At 39.0% G+C, this 22,833-nt stretch overlaps 1 protein-coding gene across 1 annotated transcript in view; it reads right to left on the minus strand.

Annotated features, from left to right (window-relative positions):
* The window catches only part of kcnh2b (potassium voltage-gated channel, subfamily H (eag-related), member 2b), an 86,213-nt gene extending 83,947 nt beyond the window's left edge, over window positions 1-2,266 (minus strand). Inside the window, exon 1 of the mRNA XM_056451140.1 lies at window positions 1,920-2,266. Coding sequence (XP_056307115.1) covers window positions 1,920-2,036 — 117 coding nt within the window. The 5' untranslated portion in view covers window positions 2,037-2,266. The remainder of the gene's footprint in view (window positions 1-1,919) is intronic.
* Between the last annotated feature and the right edge of the window lie 20,567 nt (window positions 2,267-22,833).

Below are 22,833 nucleotides of genomic sequence, written 5' to 3' on the forward strand. Positions count from 1 at the left end.
TTCCAGAACACACTCATTCTTAATTTTAAATTTGCATTATTTAAAAAAGGAGCTCATTCTGAAACTGATATATTTTGCACCATTGTTTCCTTTTCATTTTACAGTTGGATTGATTGAACACACTCATTCTTAATTTCCAACCTGCAAGAATAATAAAAACAGAACTCATTCTAAAACTGACACAATTTGCAACAATGGTTTCCCTTTCTTTACCAAATTGCATTATTTAAATACAAAGTTAATAAAAATAGAGCTCATTACAAAATTGACATGTGTTGCAACATTGTTTCTTTTCATTTTCAACTTGTATTGTTTGAATAAAAAGAATAAAAATAATAGTCATTCCACTCATCCTCATTCCAGAACACACTAATTCTACATTTACAAGTTGGATTATTTTTAATAAAATGAATGATAAGTACAGAACTCATTCTGAAACTGACACATTTTGCAATAATGTTTCCTTTTCATTTCAGTCTTGCACTGATTGAACACACTCATTCTTAATTTCCAACCTGCAAGAACGATAAACACAGAACTCTAAAACTGACACAATTTGCAACATTGATTCCCCTTTCTTTTCCATCTTGCATTATTGCATTATTGCATTAAATACAAAATAATAAAAATAGAACTTATTCTAATACTGAGACATTTTCAACATTGTTTTCTTTTAATGTCCAACTTGCATAAATTGAAAAAAGAATGGTCAAAACAGAACTCATTCTAATGCTGGCACATTATGCAACATTGTTTCCTTTTTATTTCAATCTTGTATTGTTTGAATAAAAAAGAATAAAATAATATTCCTTCCACTTATCCTCATTCCAGAACACACTCCACTCTCCAAATCTAAATTTCCAACTTGCATTATTTAAAAAAAAAAAAAGGAATGATAAAAACAGAACTCATTCCAAAAACTGACACAATTTTGCAACATTGTTTCCTTTTCATTTCAAACTTGCATCGTTTCAATAAAAAAAAATCAATAATAAAAATAGAACTCAATTCGAAACTGGCACATTTTGCAACATTGTTTTCTTTGAACGTACAACTTGCATTATTTGAATATAAAAGAATAAAATAATAGTCATTCCACTTATCCTCATTTCAGAACACACTCCACTCTCCAAATCTAAATTTCCAACTTGCATTATTTGAATAAATAAGCAATAATAAAAATAGAACTCATTCCAAAACTTGCACATTTTGCAACATTGTTTTCTTTTAATGTCCACCTTGCATTATTTGAATATAAAATAATAAAATAATATTAATTCCACTCATCCTCATTCCAGAACATACTCATTCTTAATTTCCAACTTGCATTGCTTGAATATAAAATAATAAAATAATATTCATTCCACTCATCCTCATTCCAGAACACACTCATTCTTAATTTCCAACTTGCATTGCTTGAAAAAAATGAATAATAAAAATAGATCTCATTCCAAAACTGACACATTTCCCAACATTGTTTTCCTTTCATATCCAACTTGCATCGCTTCAATAAAAAAGGAATGATGAAAATAGAACTCATTCTGGAACTGAGACATTCTGCAACACTGATTCCTTTTCATTTCCAACTTGCATCATTTAAATAAAAAGGAATAAAACAGAACTCATTCTGAAACTGATAAACGTTGCAACAATGTTTCCTTTTCATTTCCATCTTGCACTGATTGAACACACTCATTCTTAATTTCCAACCTGCAAGAATGATAAACACAGAACTCTAAAACTGACACAATTTGCAACATAGTTTACATTTCCAACTTGAATAGTTGAAATAAAAACTCCTCATTCCAAAACCTGACAAACTCCTCTCTGCTCTTCATTTGGAACCCTAAACTCCTCTATTCTTCCAACTTGCCTTGCTTTAACCCCTCTTTAGACAACCGTGACCTGAGCACACTGACCTCCTGCGCGACTATGCTGGATATCCGCACGGCCCGTCTGACCCGGGCGTTCCTGCTTCCCGGCGCCCCATCCTGCGGGATACTGTCTCGCCCGCTGAACGACATCTCGCTCATCATCTGCTCACTTCCCCCCGAACAGCGGGCATCGTAGCGGGCATCACAGCGGCCATCCCGGGCCAGCCCGTCCGCCCCGCGTGCCAGCACGGCCACGACCCCGGTGTGAAGCTGCGGTTGGGGCAGGCGCAGACGGGCGTTCGGGAGCAGCTGGAGCGCCGCTGTCTGTCCCTGAAGCGCTGCCACAGTCAAACTGCACAGTCGCTCTCTGAAAACTCTCAAGTTCCCTCCCCTCCTGTTGGCGAAACTGCTTTTAAAATAGCTGCTCCGCTGTCACTGAGCGAACGTCTGCAGCCACTTGAGTTGCTCTCTCCTCACCTTCCTCCTTCTGCTCTCTCGTTCCTCCTTTTCTTTTGGTCTTCCCTCTCGATGTGTTTCCCCCTCCCCTCAGTTGATCCTCTACACTTGATCAGCTGTAATTGGTTCTGGCGCTCTGATCCCAGCGCAGCAGCCGTACGGCACCATCAATTCTCGTGCCAGGAAAGCCCTCGTACAGCATGTGTGTATGTATGCATCCGTCCACTCGGCTTTATGATTTAATGAGCCTCTGAGATGTAATGTGACCCGGGACGCTGGCTTTGTTTTGTCTGCCCTCAGGTCTCATGTAGGGCTGTTAAACTGCAATCCTCAGTAGGGGGAAAAGTTTGAAATGAAAAGGATGTTCATTTGGCTAATGCACAATATCACATAACAAAGTCTTCTTTTAGGATTCAGACAATTATCAGTTTTACTGTAACAAGCTTGAAGATTTATAGACTAATATGACAATACGAGTTTATCCATTTATAGATGTAGGGAATCTGATATCCAGTGTATTTATATGCACACTGTTGATATTTGTATGAATGATAATTTAATTTTTATTGATGATTGGTTGATTAACCTATGGATGGACTGACAGGCAGATGGATGGATGGATGGATGGATGGATGGATGGATGGATAGCCAAACAGAAATCCAGGTGGATGGATGGATGGAAGAATAAATGGATAGAAAGATGGATGTCCAGAGAGGAATCCAGACAGATGGATGGATGGATGGATAGATAAATGGATTGATGGATGGATGGATGGACAGATAGCCAGACAGAAAGCCAGATAAATGAATGGTTGGATGCACGGACAGATGATGGATGGATGGATGGATGGATGGATGGATGGACGGGTGGAAGATCAGATGGACGGATAGCCAAACTGAAAGACAGATACATGGATGGATGGGTAGTTGGATGGATTGACAGAAGAATGGATGGATGGATAGATGGATGGACAGAAAGCCAGACAGAAAGCCAGATGGATGGATGGATGGATGGATGGACGGACAGATTGATGGATGGATGGATGGATGGATGGATGGATGGATAGCCAAACAGAAAGGCAGATAGATGAATGGATGAAAGAATGAAAGGATGGAAAAATGGATGGATGGATTAATGGATAGATGGTTGGACAGAAAGCCAGACGGAAAGCCAGATGGATAGATAGACTGATGGATGGATGGATGGATGGATGGAAGGATGGCCGGACGGATAGCCAAACAGAAAGCCAGATAGATGATTGGATGAAAAATGAATGGATAGATGCATGGATGGCCAGAGAGGAAGCTAGAGAGATGGGTGAATGGATGGATGGACAGATAGCTAGATAGAAAGCCAGATGGATGGATGAATGGATGGATGGATGGATGGATGGATGGATGGATGGATAGCCAGACAGAAAGCCAGATGGATGGATGGAAGGACAGATGGACGAATGGTCAAACAGACAGATAGATGGATGGATGGAAGAATGAATGGATGGAAAAATAGATGGATGGATGGCCAGACAGATGGATGAATGGATAGATGGATGGATTGATGGAAGGGTGGATTGATGGAAGGATGGATGGACAGGCAGACAGAAAGCCAGATAGATGGATGGATGGATGGATGGATGGATGGATGGATGGATGGATGGATGGATGGATGGATGGATGGATGGATGGACGGATGGATGGATGGATGATAAAAACACCATATTTGTACACACGATTTATGTCTTATTAAAAGATCTTAAACTCTTAAACTCCTTTTTAAATTGTACATTTCAAAATACAACTCCAAAAGCAAAGAAATAAAGTGTCTTAACTCTGACTATTAAAGAAGCAGTTGGGTGAAATGCTCTTATGACATACTAAATATTTATCATTTTAAAAGACACTCCAGCAACTCTTCTAGAAAGAAGACATGTTTGCAGTAGAAACCAGAACGGGTCTTCAGGATTCCCCCTTTTGAATGTTTGTTTCTGCGAGTGTCTGCATGCAGAGCTGAATGACACACTGTGTTTACCGCGGTGCTTTCCAGATGGAGCCGAGAACAGTGAAGACAGCTGTCAAGTTCACACAGCCAACAATACCACACGTCAGGATTTACAGGACATCAAGACTCCTGCGCAGTTTTCCTCCAGTACAGCATTCTGCCAATGAACACGACTTGTAAAATCATAAATGTTGATTGATTATTCAGCTGTGGACTGGGAAGTGTTTCTGCAGAATGCTCCTGCTAGACATTTCGTAACGGGAGAGCTCAGCTCAATGTGAACTGTGAGAAATGTCTATTTTTGAGCATTATTTCTGCAGACAGCATACAAAAAAAAAAGCAGCACAAAAACACAAGTCGGCAGAAATTCCCTCAGACGAGCAGCGGATGGAAATGGTTCCAAGATTTAAGCAGCGCATTAGCATTTGGACGATTTTGCAAAAAATATATAAGTGTGAGAAAGCATGTTGCGGATTTAGCTGACGAGACTTCAGTCTACAGTAAACCGTTACTAAGAATAGTTCATTCTGTTGTGCTCATCATTACAGTCAGCAGTCGTGGATGATCCTTATTCAAACCCAGCTCACTTCTGCAAAAACTTTAAATGAGGAATGAATTATTTGTATGACAGCCCCAAAGAGAAATGCTAAAGTCATGGACAGGAACAATACCGCACCAAAGATGACCAGATATGTACCTTTTGCTTGTTTACTGTTTTGAAAACTTTTCAAGAAACAACACAGAAAATAAATAAAGAAATGTTTATATATATATATATATATATATATATATATATATATATATATATATATATATATATATATATATACACACACACATTCTAATGGGCCCAAAGTGTGCCAAGAAAATATCCCCCACACCATTACCACCAGCCTGAACCGTTGATATAGAGCAGGATGGATCCATGCTTTCATGTTGTTGATGTCAAATTCTGACCCGACCATTCGAATGTGTCAGCAGAAATGGAGACTCATCAGACCAGGCAACGTTTCTCCAATCTTCTATTGTCCAGTTTTGGTGAGCCTGTGTGAATTGTAGCCTCAGTTTCCTGTTTTCAGTTGACAGGAGTGGAACCCGGTGTGGTCTTCTGCTGCTGTAGCCCATCCGCCTCAAGGTTGGACGTGTTGTGTGTTCAGAGATGCTCTTCTGCAGACCTCGGTTGTAACGAGTGCTTATTTGAGTTACTGTTGCCTTTCTATCAGCTGGAACCAGTCTGGCCATTCTCCTCTGACCTCCGGCATCAACAAAGCATTTGCGCCCACAGAACTGTCGCTCACTGGATATTTTTCCTTCTTTAGACCATTCTCTGTAAACCCTGGTTGTGCGTGAAAATCCCAGTAGATCAGCAGTTTCTGAAATACTCAGAGCAGCCCGTCTGGCACCAACAACCATGCCACGTTCAAAGTCACTTAAATCCCCTTTCTTCCCCATTCTGATGGTCAGTTTGAACTGCAGCAAATCGTCTTGACCATGTCTACATGTCTAAATGCATTTAGTTGCTGCCATGCGATTGGCTGATTAGAAATCAGCAACTGAAATTATACTACTAGCACTATTACTACAAAAATATAATCAAAATTATTATTAGTAGTATTAAATTAATCATTATTATTATTATTATCATTGAATTTTTTTTCATATTATTATGGTTGTTGCATAAATGTATACGTAAATACACCTTTTCACATTTGTTTTAATTAGATCACATCTGTTATATTATATCAAATATAATTCCACATATTTTCTCGCAGCAATTACTGGTATAATTCACAAAAAATAAAAAATAAAAATAAAAAAATTATAAAACATGTAAAAAGTTATTGAATTAAATTTGACATTTTAAAGTAACTACACTCTTAAAGTGTTTCTTTTATATTAAATATTAATAATTAATATTAATATTGATCATAATTCTTTCATATTTGTATTATATATTTATTTTACAGTGCGAAAGAACTATTAGGGAATCAAAGTCACATCCTCGATTTGTTTGATTCCCCATGATTCCCCTTCCTACATACAATAATGAATCATTAGCAGCAATCGATTCAGAGAAGCTGATGAGTTTGACCCAGAGATCCTGCTGAAAATCCAGGATAATTACATGAGTCAGGCTTGTTGAAACATCCACCTGTAGTCAAACACGAGGGGGGAGACCCACCGCAGAGAAACACACAGCAAATCTGAGCAGAGTCTCATCTCATACTTGTGAAATACATAATTGATGTGCTCTGCTCTCAGTAGAGGTCCTGTCGAGCCCACCGTGATGAGCTGGGTAATTAGCCTTTGAGAGTCTCACACAAAAACTGCAGTGGAGCGAGAAATGCCACTCTTGGCCTCTTCACCGCGGGACGGGATCAAACACACCCACCCTGAACCTGCTCTGAACCCACTGCGGACACCAGAAGGATCAGAAAGATTTTAGACGAGCTACAGTATGCTCAGACAGAGATTTACATAAGAACAAAAGTCAACCAATCATCTAAAATGAGGAAAACATGGATGGATGGGCGGCTGGATGGATGGATGGATGAATACATGAAATGATAGAACAATGAATGGATTGAGGACCAGAACAACAGAATTATGAAGCAGTGGAAAAAACATGGATAAAACAACAAGGCAAATGATGGATGGACAGACAGAACAACAAAATAATGGATGAAGGAATGGATGGATGGATGGATGGATGGATAGAAGAATGGATGGATGGATGGACAGTGGACAGACACTAAAACAGAATAGAGGATTGATCAATGGATGGACAAACGAATGGATTTATTTAGGGAAGGGATGAGAGATTGCTTGTTGGATGGATGGGTGGATGACTGGATAGGATGGATGGACGGATGGGTAACAGAATGATGAATGGATGGATGGATGGCCAATAGAATGATGGATAGATGGATGAATAAGTGAGGAATTGATTGTTGGATGGATAGATCAATGCGTGAGTAATAGACGATGGATAGATGGATGGATGGATGGATGAATGTTGGGTGGGCAATAGAATGATGGATGGGTGGATGAATGGATTGATAGATAGATGGATGGAGGGAAAGAGTGAAGAATTGATTGTTGGATGGATGGATTAATGTGTGAGTAATAAATGGATGGATGGATGGATGGATGGATGGATGGATGGACGGGCAATAGAATGATGGATGGATGGATTGATGGATGAATGGGCATTAGAAAGGTGGATGGATGGATGGGAAATAGAAGGATGGATGATGAATGGATGCATGAAGGAATGGGCAATAGAATGATAGATGGATGGATGGAGGGAAGATGTGAGGAATAGATTGTTGGATGTATGAATGGGTGAGTAATAGAATGATGTATGAATGGATGGATGAATGAATAGACAGATGGAGGAAAAGAGTGAGGGATGGCATGTTGGATGGATGGGTTAACAAATGAATGGGTAATAGAATGATGGATGGATAGATGGATGCATGGTTGGATGGATGGATGGATGGAGGGAGAAATTGACAGATGGATATGTGAGTGGATGGATGGATGGATGGATGGATGGATGAACGAATGGACAGATGGAGGAAATGGGTGAGGGATTGCTTGTTGGATGGATGGGTGGACAAATTAATGTGTAATAGAATAATGAATGGATGGATGGAGGAAGGAATTGAGGGAATGAGTAAGGACTTGATTGTTGGATGGATGGATGGATGGGTGAGTAATAGAATGATGTATGGATGGATGGATGAATGAATAGACAGATGGAGGGAAAGAGTGAGGGATTGCTTGTTGGATGGATTGGTGGACAAATTAATGGGTAATAAAATGATGGATGATTGATGGATGCATGGTTGGATGGATGGATGGATGGATGGATGGATGAACGAATGTACAGATGGAGGGAAGGAGAGAGGAATTGCTTGTTGGATGGATGGATGTCTGAACAAATGAAAGGGTAATAGAATGATGGATGGATGGATGGATGGGTGGAGGAAGGAATGGAGGGAAGGAGAAAGGAATAGATTGTTGGGTGGATGGATGGGTAAGTAATAGAATGATGTATGCACTGATGGACGGAAGGAATGTAGGGAGGTACTGACTGATGGATGTGTGGATGGATGGATGAATGGATGAAGTGATTTCAAATCAGCAACAGAACTGCAAAACATAAAAAAGCAAACAAGCCCCGCCCCCAAATTATCTCATTGGTCAAGCCAGTGCTGTCAGTGGCCACTCAAACAAACAGCCTGAAGTTGAGACTGGTTGTGCTAATAATGCAGAAACAAAGCTTCCCTAAACGGCTCCTGAATTGAAAAGATCTGCTCCTCAGCTGATTTCTCAACCGCAGTATGCTAAAAGTAAAGGTGAAAATTGGGAAAAGCCAGTCTATATAAAGCTCCAGTGCAGAAGTCGTCATCTCCAGCGCTCCAGCTCTTGTTAAAGCACAGCAAGGTGAGAAGATGGACGGTCTCCAGGGCGGTTTCACTCACACCGACATTATCAACTCATTTAAGAGCAGCAGCACAAGCTCAAAGCACAGCCAGAGCTCAAGAAATACTGCAGTTTACCCTGTCAGAGGCGTTCACAACCCTCACTGCTCTCACATCTGCTGCTTCTACAGCATTAGGTGTACATTCATGCTTTAATTGCACATAAACTTCCACTGCAATTGGATTAAACAGTTTACTAATATATTGTGATGCATATTTGTCAGATACTTATGCAAAATCATAGTCTATTATTATTATGCATTTTAAATTTAGGCCTTACGGTTTACTTATAATACAGCATGTAAAAATTACGGTAACACTTTAAAATAATAGTCCATTAGTTAATATACTTACTAACATGAACAAACTACTAGTATTACATTTATTGCTATATTTACTTATGTTTGTTCATGTTAATTAATGCTATTTAAGTTCATGTTAGCTCATGTTAACCCACATTAACTAATGTTAACAAGCACAACTTTGGATTTTAGTAATGCTTTAGTATACTGTGATTGTGAAATTACCAAAACTAAAGAACAAGGATATACACTCACTGGCCACTTTATTAGGTACACCTTGTACCGAGTCTGACCCTGTTTTGCCTTCAGAACTGCCTTAATCCTTCATGGCAGAGATTCAACAAGATACTGGAAATATTCCTCAGAGATTTTGCTCCATGTTGACTTGATAGCATCACGCAGTTGCTGCAGATTTGTCGGCTGCACATCCATGATGCCAATCTCCCGTTCCACCACATCCCAAAGGTGCTCTATTGGATTGAGTATGGTGACTGTGGAGGCCATTTGAGTACAGTGAACTCATTGTCATGTTCAGGAAACCAGTCTGAGATGATTCACGCTTTATGACATGGTGTGTTATCCTGCTGGAAGTAGCCATCAGAAGATGGAGACACTGTGGTCATAAAGGGATGGACATGGTCAGCAACAATACTCAGGTAGGCTGTGGTGTTGACACGATGCTCAATTGGTACTAATGGGGCCAAAGTGTGTCAAGAAAATTTCCCCACCACCATTACACCACCACCACCAGCCTGAACCGCTGATACAAGGCAGGATGGATCCATGCTTTCATGTTGTTGACACCAAATTCTGACCCGACCATCTGAATGTGTCAGCAGAAATGGAGACTCATCAGAACAGGCAACGTTTCTCCAATCTTCTATTGTCCAGTTTTGGTGAGCCTGTGTGAATTGTAGCCTCAGTTTCCTGTTCTTAGCTGACAGGAGTGGCACTCGGTGTTGTCTTCTGCTGCTGTAGCCCATCCGCCTCAAGGTTGTTGTACATTCAGAGATGCTCTCCTCGGTTGTAACGAGTGCTTATTTGAGTTATTGTTGCCCCCCAAAACTGCCTCTCACTGGATATTTCCTCTTTTTCGGACTATTTTCTGTAAACCCTAGAGATGGTTGTGCGTGAAAATCCTAGTAAATCAGCAGTTTCTGAAATACTCAGAGCAGCTCGTCTGGCACCAACAACCATGCCACGTTCAAAGTCACTTAAATCCCCTTTCTTCCCCATTCTGATGGTCAGTTTGAACTGCAGCAGATCGTCTTGACCATGTCTACATGCCTAAATGAGTTGAGTTACTGCCATGCGATTGGCTGATTAGAAGTTTGCATTAATGATAAGTTGGACAGGTGTACCTAATAAAGTGGCCGGTGAGTGTATAATATTATATTATATAAATAACTGAATTGCAATGCATTCAATATAATTCTGAACGATGCACAAAAAGCCATGAATCTGAATGACTACCCATATTTAAAAATACATCAGCGGTGAATATTTCATAAAGAGATTATTCTTGAAAACATCCAGGAAACTAAACGTGTTCAGCTCTGGTGGTCATTGTTAAAGATGATTAAAGTTCAGAAATGCTTCCCTGTAAATAAGGGAGGGCTTTCCTCTTAATGGTTTGATGTTTCTGCTTCATATCTTTCAGGCCAACATCAAAGAGACAATAATTCATGAGATTATGACAAAAATGGTCAAAAAGCACACGAGCAGATGGCTTGACTATCTCCACACAGTAGTCAACATGCCGAATGCCCGTATATGGTCAAAACAACAACACGAGAAGCTGTTGTGAAGGGTTTAGTCTGATGTTTAGTTTAACAGATTATTTACCACAGTATATTTCTGGAATGAGCATATACTGTGTTTATACAGCTGCTGATTTGCAACCAGTAATATTTTACTGGCTCTGACCAGAAACTCCCTTGATAAACCTCCCGCTGGTTAAGTGTTTATGCTAATTATCAGTTGTGGAGTTTTGATCACATGATTTTACATCTAGACAAATTTAGGTCATGCATGTGGAATTTCCAGAAACAAAAAAAAAAATATGAATAGGGTTTATACTATGCATTGCCTGCTGAATGCTTGATTCTGATTGGCTGATGATCATTGTAAGATGTTAGGTTAAACGCACAGATAAATTAGTTCCGGCAGGTTTGTTATTTTCAGATAAATGCATAGATAAAGTAGTTCCGGTATTTTTTTTATTTTTCATATAAACGCACAGATAAAATAGTTCCAGACAATTTTTTATTTTCAGATAAGTGCACAGATAAAGTAGTTCCCGTAGTTTTTTTTTATTTTCAGAAAAGCGCAGAGATGAAGTAGTTCCGGCAGGTTTTTTTTAATATTCAGATAAGTGCACAGATAAAGTAGTTCCGGTAGTTTTTTATGTTCAGATAAGCGCACAGATAAAGTAGTTCTGGCAGGCTTTATATTTTCAGATAAATGCACAACTAAAGTAGTTACGGCAGGTTTTTTTTATCTTCAGATAAATGCACAGATAAAGTAGTTCCGGCAGGGTTTTTTTTCATATAAACGCACAGATAAAATAGTTCCAGCCAATTTTTTATTTTCAGATAAGTGCACAGATAAAGTAGTTCCCGTAGTTTTTTTTTTATTTTCAGATAAGCGCAGAGATGAAGTAGTTCCGGCAGGTTTTTTTTAGATAAAATAGTTCCGGCAGGTTTTTTTAGTATTCAGATAAGTGCACAGATAAAGTAGTTCCGGTAGATTTTTATGTTCAGATAAGTGCACAGATGAAGTAGTTCTGGCAGGCTTTATATTTTCAGATAAATGCACAACTAAAGTAGTTACGGCAGGTTTTTTTTATTTTCAGATAAATGCACAGATAAAGTAGTTCTGGTAGTTTTTTATTTTCAGATAAGTGCACTGATAAAGTAGTTCCGTTAGTTTTTTTATTTTCAGATAAGTGCACTGATAAAGTAGTTCCGGTAGTTGTTTTTATCTTCAGATAAGTGCACTGATAAAGTAGTTCCGTTAGTTTTTTTATTTTCAGATAAGTGCACTGATAAAGTAGTTCCGGTAGTTTTTTTTTTCAGATAAGTGCACTGATAAAGTAGTTCGGGTAGTTTGTTTATTTTCAGATAAGTGCACTGATAAAGTAGTTTGGGTAGTTTTTTTTTTATTTTTAGATAAGTGCACTGATAAAGTAGTTCTGGTGGTTTTTTTTCAGATAAGTGCACTGTTAAAGTAGTTCCGGTAGTTGTTTTTTTTTTTTCAGAAAATTGCACTGATAAATTAGTTCCAGTAGTTGTTTTTATTTTCAGATAAGTGCACTGATAAAGTAGTTCTGGCAGGTGTTTTATCTTTAGATAAACGGTCAGCTAAAGTAGTTTCAGCAGGTTTTTTATTTTCAGGTTTATTTTCAGTTCTGCAAGGTTTTAAATAACTAAATTTTACTTTAACCACACATTAAAGTCATCAATGAGCACATATCTGTGTCTAAAGTCAGCAAAAGTCCACTGTTATCCATGGTTTTCAGACAGGGATATAAACTCATTCACACTGATCAGGGAACAGTGGATCTGCTCACTGCTGTGGTTTGTGGACTCAGAATCTCTCTTTCAGACAAACGCTGCACTCAGCTGACCAGTTTGCTTTCATCCTCTGAGGTTATTGTGTTCTCTGAGGGATCTTTAGCCTTGCTTCACTTTATTTTCTTAGACGGCAGAACTCCCAGCATGACTGAAGAATCACACACACACACATATACACACACACACACACACACACACACGCACTACAAGCAGAACACCGCAAACCTGCAGAGCACTGAGTAAACTTTCTGAAAAACACTGCTGAAAGTACACTGTAAAAACCGCTGGGTTTCACACAGTTGATTTGTGTTGGGGTAACATAACCAACACAGGTTAATTGTAGATACGTACCCCTGTGTACATTTCTAGAGAGTATGAATTACGCAGCCAGAGGTACGTTTGGCTGCATTTTATCTTTAAAATGAATGATATGTGGTGGTATGACCGACAGCTTCTGTTCCTTTTCACGCTACCACGCGAAAAGAAACGTCAACATGGATGAATCCAATTGCAAGTGGCAAAGAAGCGAGGAAAATGCCACCCTGAAATAGGTGCGGAAATGGACAACAGCTGAAGCGAGGTGACCAAAGCAGCTGATTGGCGTAGTGCAATAATGAGCATGACACGTGACAACAATGCAAAACGCAATAAGTGAAATAATACAAACACAGAAAGTGCACACAAACCCATAACTGTGACAATAATAATAACTTTAAACATCAAAATCTTTATGCGATATGTCTTAATTTAGACTTTTTATATCTCATACACTGTAAAAATCTGCTGGGTTCCACACAAACAATTTGTGTTGAGGCAACATGAAGGGAAATTAGTTCAGGTTGAAAAAGCAAAGGGGGCAACATGATTTGTGGTACATTCACTGCAAAAAATGCTTTTCTTACTCTTTTTTTCTTGTTTCTACTCCAGTTCTTAAATCAAGAAGCATTTTCTAGACAAAATAATTTGCTAATGGGGTAAGAAAACTAAGTTTTCATTTTGACATACTGTAAAGTATTGATAGCGCTTCGCTTTTTCCACATTTTTTTATGTTTCAGCCTTATTCCATAATGGATTACATTCATTGATTTCCTCAACATTCTACACACAATCCCCCATAATAATGTGAAAAAAGAGATTTTGAAATTGTTGCAAATTTATTACAAATAAAAAAGCTGAAGAATCAGATGTACATCAGTATTCACAGCCTTTGGCGTGAAGCTCTAAATTGAGCTCAGGTAGATTCTGTTTCCACTGATCATTCTTGAGATGTTTCAGCAGCTTCATTAAAGTTCACCTGTGGTCAATTCAGTTGATTGGACATGATCTGAAAAGGCATACACCTGTCTATATAAGGTCCCAGGGTTGACAGTGCATGTCAAAGCACAAACCAAGCATGAAGACAAAGGAATCGTCTGTAGACCTCCGAGACTGCACTGTCTTGTGGCACAAGGCTGGGGAAGGTTAAAAAAAAATTCTGCTGCTCTGAAAGTTCACATGAGCACAGTGGCCTCCATCATCCGTGAGTGGAAGATGATTGGAACCACAAGGACTCTTCCTAGAGCTGGCCGGCCATCTAAGCTGAGTGATCGGGGGATAAGTCTTAGTCAGAGAGGTGATCAATAACCCGATGGTCACTCTGTCTGAGCTCCAGTGTTCATCTGTGGAGAGAGAAGAACCTTACAGAAGGACAACCATCTGTGCAGCAATCCACCAATCAGGCCTGTATGGTAGAGTGGCTAGACGGAAGCCACTGCCCGCCTGGAATTTGCCAAAAGGCATCTGAAGGACTCTCCGACCATCAGAAACTAAACTCTCTGGTCTGATGAGACTCAAACTGAACTCTTTGGAGTGAATGCCAGACGTTACGTTTGAAGAAAACCAGGCAGCGCTTATCACCAGGCTATACCATCCCTACAGTGAAGCATGATGGTGGCAGCATCATGCTGTGGGGGTGTTTTTCATCAGCAGGAACTGAAAGACTAGTCAGGATAGAGGGAAAGATGAATGCAGCAATGTACAGAGACATCCTGAATGAAAACCTGCTTCAGAGTGCTCTTGACCTCAGACTGGGGTGAGGGTTCATCTTCCTGCAGGACAATGACCCAAAGCACACCCCCAAAATATCAATGAAGTGGCTTCACAACAACTCTGTGAATGTCCTTGAGTGGCCCAGCCAGAGCCCAGACCTTAATCCTATTGAACATGTCTGGAGAGATCAGAAAATGGCTGCACACCGTCGCTTCCCATCTAACCTGATAGAGCTTGAGAGGTACTGCAAAGAGGAACAGGCAAAAATTCCCAGAGACAGGTGTGCCAAGCTTGTGGCATCATATTCAAGAAGACTTGAGGCTGTAATCGCTGCCAAGTGTGCATCAACATATTAAGCAAAGGCTGTGAATACTGATGTACATGTGATTTTACAGCTTTTTTATTTTTAATAAATTTGCAACAATTTCAATCTCTTTTTTCACATTGTCATTATGGGGGATTGTGTGTAGAATGTTGAGGAAATCAATGAATTTAATATATTATGGAATAAGACTGTAACAATCAAAATCGAAAGTGAAAAGACTTTTCACCCACTGAATTGGTTGACAGCCGCATATTACCATGTCTCCGTAGTCACGTGTATAATCATATCAACAAGACAGGACATGCACAAAGCAACTGAGATTAAGAGATCTGTTCAGCTCTCTGTGATCATCAGTCATCATCAAATGTGATCAAGAATGAGTTTCACAAGTTTAAAATGTTTTAAGACAGAGCATGTTTGTAGAGTAAAAAAGACTGTAAAATTACTGTAATCCATCAGCACAGCCAAATGTCAGAACAATTATAAAGGAAGACGCTTCAATCTCAGTTTGTGAACGTTAAATCGGGTTTATTTTGTACATTAACATAACGGATATGCAAACAGCAGAGGAGATTAACCTGTATCCTGTCACATTTGCCGTGCAAAAACAGTGCAAAGTTAAACGCACACGTCGTGTGTGTGTGTTTGTGTCTGCTGTGTGTCTGTGTGCATGAATTTTGTAACGACATTGTGTGTGATTCATCGAAAGGGTTGAATTAACTCCATAACAAATACATTAAATAATCATTGGAGAAGTTCTCACAGTAGCATTTCTCACAAACGTTACTTGAGATCAAACGTTACGGGAGACGGAGACACTCTGACAGTCACGTGGGAACGGTGGGTGGGGAGAACCAGCATTAAAGGCACAGCTAATACAGCTACAGTGCGTTCAAAACAGAAATGTAATATTCTGACAAGTATAATAAATATTGTGATGGGTGTTTTGAGCTGAAACTTTACAGACACATCCTGGAGACACAAAAGACGTCTCTTAAATCTTAAAAAAGGGGTAAAATAGGTGCGATTTTTCTAGATATCTGGACAAGAAACAAGACGAAAACTCTAAGTAAGCATTGTTTTTCTCATTGAGTCCTTGTAAGATGGTGTTTAATTAAAGTGTCTGTGCATATGGAGAGAAGAGTGTTAGTGGAGATCTGTCTGAACTGAAGCCTGTTTGCAGTCTAATAAGAAGCCAATGAAAGCGGCTCAAGTCGCTGGAGGACATCAGTCAGATCGATGAAGAAATATTCAGTGCGAGGTGCCATAAAAAATCATGAAAGATTAATTATGAATGCAGAAAGTGTGGCCCCTGAGGGTTTTTCCTCGGCTTTAATATTTGAAACACCTGACGTCCTTGTGACTTAATGTGCTCCTGTCAGTGCCATGATGATTAAACAGAGCTGTTAAAGAGACAGTTCACCCCATTTTGAGCAGGCAGACGTGTGAAAGTAGGGCTGCAATAATTACTGAAAAAACTCAATCAATATTGCATTATGACTTTAAATCATAGCAGCTGCAGCTTATTGAAATAAATATGTATTTCTGCCAGTTTGACACGTTATACTCTCAAACCTGCTCCAAATATACATTTACTTATTTGCCAGCAACCTACTAAAGTAAGTGTTAAGGTCTCATGTTTAAAATGAGCATTTACAGTTCTGGTTAATAATTTTTTATCATTTTATTTTATTATTTGTAACTTTTATTATTTAAAAAAATAATTTTATTTCTCATTTAATTTGTATCCTTGTTCATTCATTCATTTTCCTTCCCCTTAGTCCCTTTATTAATCTGGGGTCACCACAGCGTAATGAACAGCCAACTATTCAAGCATATGTTTTAATACAGCGGATGCCCTTCCAGCTGCAACCCAGTACTGGGAAACACCCATACACACTCATTCACACATACACTATGGCCAATTTAGTTAATCAATTCCCCTATAGCGCATGTGTTTGGACTGTGGGGGAAACCGGAGCATCTGGAGGAAACGTGCTAACTCCACACAGAAACACCAACTGACCCAGCTGGGAATCGAACCAGCGACTTTCTTGCTGTGAGGTCACAGTGCTAACCACTGGGCCACCGCATGACCCTTGTATTTTATTTAATTTGAATTAATTTTATTACATTTTACTTTACCGTAATACTGATGTTTTACATTTATTAATGGTGTACACTCAATCCTTCAGACTGAAGTCATTGTTAAGCTTTTTATTTATTATTTATTCCCCTTTATCTTCATATACAGTACACACACACATTTTCTCCATTTTCACCTTGTTTATTACTTGTCATTTGAAGAAAATTGGTCACAACCAAGTAAGTATTAAGGTTTAATGTTTAAAAATGAAGAACTTAAATGTAAATATCACTTAAATTGCTTTTATTATTGTATTTAGCATAGAGTTCTGTTTTGTTTATTACCCCATAACCAATACATTGTATTTTGTTTTGTTTTATTTTATATATCTTACTTAATTGTAAATACTTTTAGTGTTTTTTATTTTACAGTAATAGGTATGTTTTACATGTATTAATGGATTACACTCAATCCTATTTAAGCTTTTAAATGAATATTTCAAGAGTTTACACTTAGATATTGCTTGACACTATTAGCAGGCTGGGCATGCTGTCCAAGGAGAGAACCCTGAGCTCGGAGATAGATGAGCCCAAGGCTCCTGCAAGGTCATTAAGCATATAAGGGGGGTCCGAGATCAGGTAGGTAAGGGAGGAAAAGGAGGAGATGGGGTGGAAGTGGGGATTCTTCCAAAGTAAAGTTAAGGCAGCAGGGTAAAACTGGTCTTTATTGTAGGCTTGGATCAATCTGGGGTGTGTTTCCCAAACAATGACGTAACTCGTGGCTGAACTATCATAGTACAATGCATCGTTTGGGAAAAAATTATGTAGTGACGAGTGTTTCCCAAAACCCGTAGTTTCTCTGTCATAGATCCATCATTTGAACCATGTTAGTTATAACATAAAACGCCCATAATGATGCTCTAACTACTTCTTTAGAGAAGAACCCCATAATTTCTGTGTACAAATTATATTGTTTTACACGCAAAAAACCCAATATTAGTTTTGGTAAAAACATGCACTCGTTTTTCAATAATAGGTCACCTATAGCTTTCGTCATGAGCCACGGCTGTGTTCAAAATGACATCAAAGTTTTTAAAGTGCACTGTGTCAGGAATCCTTCCGGACTGTCAGATTCATTCACTGCACCTGCAGAGCCTTAATCACCAGAATACTAATCAATTTCACCTGTTGCTCATCACCAGCTCACACTATATAAGCCTGGAACATTCACTCATTCACTGTCTGATCACCCGAAGTTAAGTTCTGTTTGTTGTTTTCTTTTATTATGTTGGTATTGATGATATTTCTGTTCTGAATAACCCTCTTTTACCTTTGTTTTAAATATCATTAAATATCCATTCTTTTTGTTAATCCACCTTTGTCTTCTCTCTGATCCGTTACAACTGCGAAGGCAACGCAATTGTAAACATGAAGATGGCTAAAACTGAACTGTAAAATAATTACACCTGAGAGAGATGACTTTCCTTTTAATAATTCAAGTTTAAATGTTGGAATGCTCTAAATGAATAGGGCATAGGGGGGAAACTGGGAGTAGAACACAGCCAGGAACAATGTTTCTAACTACAGCTCCAGAGGTGTAGTTGCAAGCATACAAGTTTGCGAATGTTTGTTGAAACGACGGATTTGGGAAACGCCAAAGCAACAAGTGAAATTTCATAAACTAATTTCGAGCAGAGCACGTGATATGATTGAGCACGTCTGGCCACTCATCTGTAATCAGTAATAATCCAATCGGAGTGATCCTAGTCTACTATAAATTGATCAATTTCTCCCTACTGTTTCTATCTTCGTTTTGGAAGAATCCCCCCTTCCACCCCATCTCCTCCTTTTCTTCCCTTTTCTAAAGGGGGAGCTCTCAGATCTCCTGATATGCTTATCGACCGGGCGGGAGCCCTGGGCTCAAATATCTCCGAGCTCAGGGTTCTCTCCCGGGACAGCATGCCAAACCTGCTTTATACGCCAAGCATATCTAAGTGGGAACTCTTGAAACTATGTTTGTAACGATGGAACTTGTGACCTTAGTTGGCTAACGATGGTTTTCGGAAACGCTCCCCTGATTAGATTACTGCTGATTACAGATGAGAGATTAGTCGCGATCAATCATATCACGTGCTCCTCTCAAATTAAGTTTGCAAAAAACTTCACTTGTTCTCATTAACCTTCACATATACACTCAAAAAATGACATTTACTGTTGTTCAAACTACATACTGAAATTTGTTTACAGCACCAAACTTATCTGGTGCACAGTGATTTCCATGTGATTAAGGAAATATGGCCATTGTCTGTATTTCTCCAGCAGTTTGTGTGTTTAAAGGAAAGCGTCCTGATGTTTTGACCTCATTGATGTCTTTCTGACTTCAGTGCCAAAAAAATGTAGTCAATTTTCTGTCCTTAAGAACATTGTTAACATTTACTGTCCCTCAAAGCACAGCGAGATCAGGAGCTGACTTTTCAGCCGATCGAGCGTATAAATCCATACCGTCTTTTAGCTCGAGCTCATGAGAGACTGTCTAATGAAGCTGTAAATCCTCTACAACTACAGGAATATAGATGTGTGTGTGTGTGTAACATGATACAGCATACTTATTACATTCGTTACCTGACATTATTGTATATAGTGATGTTGTATTAGTGTATATAGTCGACTGAAAAACACCTGCTGTGCATAAAGCCCATTTAGTCGACTAAAAGTACAATCAGCTTCATATAATACAACATGACTAAAACAAAATGTCATTCAGACTAGAACTAAATGAAAATTTGAAGAAGATATAGAAGGAGAAGAAGAAGAGCTGCGCCACATGTGTTTGCGCTTCAGTGTCATTTGGAGGAAGAATAGTTTCCTCTGTTTCCTCGATGTGTTCAGGATAACAAACGACACCATTACGCCAAACACGGCTCCTCTATGCCCCACTTACAGCTGGAGTGCTGCGCTAGGCATATATACACCACCTAACACACACACACACACACACACACACACAATGTAAGGAATACAAGCACACACATACACATGCACACGAACAGACACAAACACACATTTATTCTTCACAGACACACGCACACACTCACCCACACACACTCAATGCGCTGACAAGTGTTTTGTTAAAGCAGGTGCTTTTCCTTCCAGCTTTGTAATGTTCTTCTCCGTTGTTCTGCATTCACACTAATGAGAGACACACACACTGATTCAACACATTGTTGATTCAACATACTGATGCTGATTCAACATATTCAACAAACTGGGGCAACAATTGTCACAACCTGTTCAGTTCCAGGAGGATAGAGCTAAACACAAATGCAGGAATAGATGGATTGCTAGTGTTTTTTTTTTTGTTCTTTTTTTAAAAATTGTAAGATTATAAATATAGCACAACAATTAAGTGAATATACACCAGTTTACGAATCCATTTGCAGTGGTTCACTGCAAGTGCAGTGGTTTTAGGGCTGATACTGTAATGACTAAGTAACCAAAGTGCCTTTAAAAACGTCTGTTAAAATTATTTCAGTTTTGCTTAATGTTATTTTGTGATCTACAAAAACACACACTCTACCTCTCATACTGCTGATTGAACCAGGGTTCCCACTTTAAGCCAAATGTCAAATTCCCTGACTTTACCAGTGCTCTGAAAAAAAAAAATTCAAGGATGATTCCTTGGGTTTACTCAATTTTTTTTTACGTTAAGGGCTTGTAAACAATTTATTTGGGCTGAATTTAAACAAACAAATTAAGTTGAACATTATTAAATTTAATTTGCTTGTTTAAAAACACAAATAAATAGTTTGCAACAGTTGTGCAGACATCATTTTTTTTTCAGTGTGCTGCAATCACTGAATTTAATGCAAAATCAAGCATACTGTGCAAAATGTATTGTTCACCGGACACTATTCACTGTATTATATTAATTCACATTCTATATTCAGGCAGTGTTCATCTGGTGTGTGATACCTTTGAGACAGTGCTGTATTTCTCATGTGTGTGACCTGCTTTAGGGGCATCATGTGACATTTTAGACCGCAAAAATCAGAAATGCCTCCCACAAAATGAGCATTGACCAGACAGAAAACATATTTTAAATGTTTAACATCAGGTAAAGGTTGATGAATGCATTTGATTACTGATTGATAAGTGAAAGAGAAATGAAATAGCAGTGAAAAACAGCCTAACCTGCTGCTGGAACCAGATATTAATTATTTTTATTATTTTTTATTTTTATTTCTTGGGCAAGGCAAGGCAAGTTTATTTATCACATATAATAATAGCACATATACAGTATAATAGCACATTTCATACACAATGGTTACTCAAAGTGTTACTTTACATGAGTGTGGTTTATTTATAAACTAATGTCGAGAGGATCACGTGCTTATGATCAACATAGCTGGCTCCTCATTAGCTCCGTAATCTGCCCTATTAGATGAGTACGTACGCATTATAAATAACCAGAGTCTTTCACTCCAGTTATCTTCGTCTTGAAGTTTCCACCCCTACTTCCCACCCTTTTTTTCCCGATAGGGCAACACGGTGGCCCAGTGGCTAGCACTGTTGCCTCACAGCAAGAACACTGCTGGTCCAACCTCCTATCGGGCAAGTTGGCGTTTCGGTGCGGAGTTTCCATGTTTCCCCCGTGTTCGCGTGGGTTTCCCCCGGTTTCCTCCCATCGTCCAAAAACATACACCATAGCCAATTGACTAAACCAAATTATTACCTAAGACAACCTTAGTTTACACTTCTCACACGGCGACAAGCAGGGGAGTTCTCCAGGCCTACCTGAGCTCGCACTCCCCTCTCACCCTTCTAACGGGAGGGAGCCCCGGGCTCTCCCGGGACAGCATGCCAATTATGCTTTATTGATCATCAGCTAAGTGTGAACTCTTGAAGCAGGAACAAAAGAGACAAGTATAAGAAGATAAAAACAAATAATAAAAGTGATTAACAACAGATTAAAATGTCTTAAAACAGGTTATAAAAGAATAAAAAAAGAAAAGAAAGACATAGAAGCGTGATCTGTGGGCCGTAGCACAGTGCTCATTCAGTAAAGGCACAGCTAAACAGATGTGTTTTCAGTCTTGATTTAATTGTGCCGAATGTTGGAGCACATCTGATCATTTCTGGAAGCTGATTACAGCAGCAGGGGGCGCTGTTAGTAGCTGAATTCCCCCTGCTGTGACTGAACTCTTGGAATTTCTAATTTACTTGATCCTAAAGATCTGAGTGATCTGTTAGGTTTGTATTCAGTGAGCATATCTATAATATATTGAGCTCCTAGGCCCTTCAGTGATTTATAGAGCAGTAATAATACTTTAAAAACTATTCTGAATGTAACTGGGAGCCAGTGTAAAGACCTGAGGACAGGTGTGATGTGCTCTGATTTCCTGGTTCTGGTCAGAATTCTGGCCGCAGCGTTCTGGATGAGCTGCAACTGTCTGACTGTCTTTTTGGGAAGGCTAGTGAGGAGTCCATTACAGTAATCCACCCTGCTGCTAATAAAAGCATGGACAAGTTTCTCTGCATCCTCACTGGAAACAAAGCATCTAGCAATGTTTTTGAGATGATAGCATGCTGATTTAGTTACTGCTTTGACATGACTACTGAAACTCAGAACTTATTCTTGTTGTAGTTTATGTTTCTTTTATTCTTGTTTATGTAAAGCACTTTGTTTTCTATCTTTTGTG

The sequence above is a fragment of the Danio aesculapii genome, chromosome 24, assembly GCF_903798145.1.
Source record: "Danio aesculapii chromosome 24, fDanAes4.1, whole genome shotgun sequence".
Taxonomy (NCBI): Eukaryota; Metazoa; Chordata; class Actinopteri; order Cypriniformes; family Danionidae; genus Danio; species Danio aesculapii.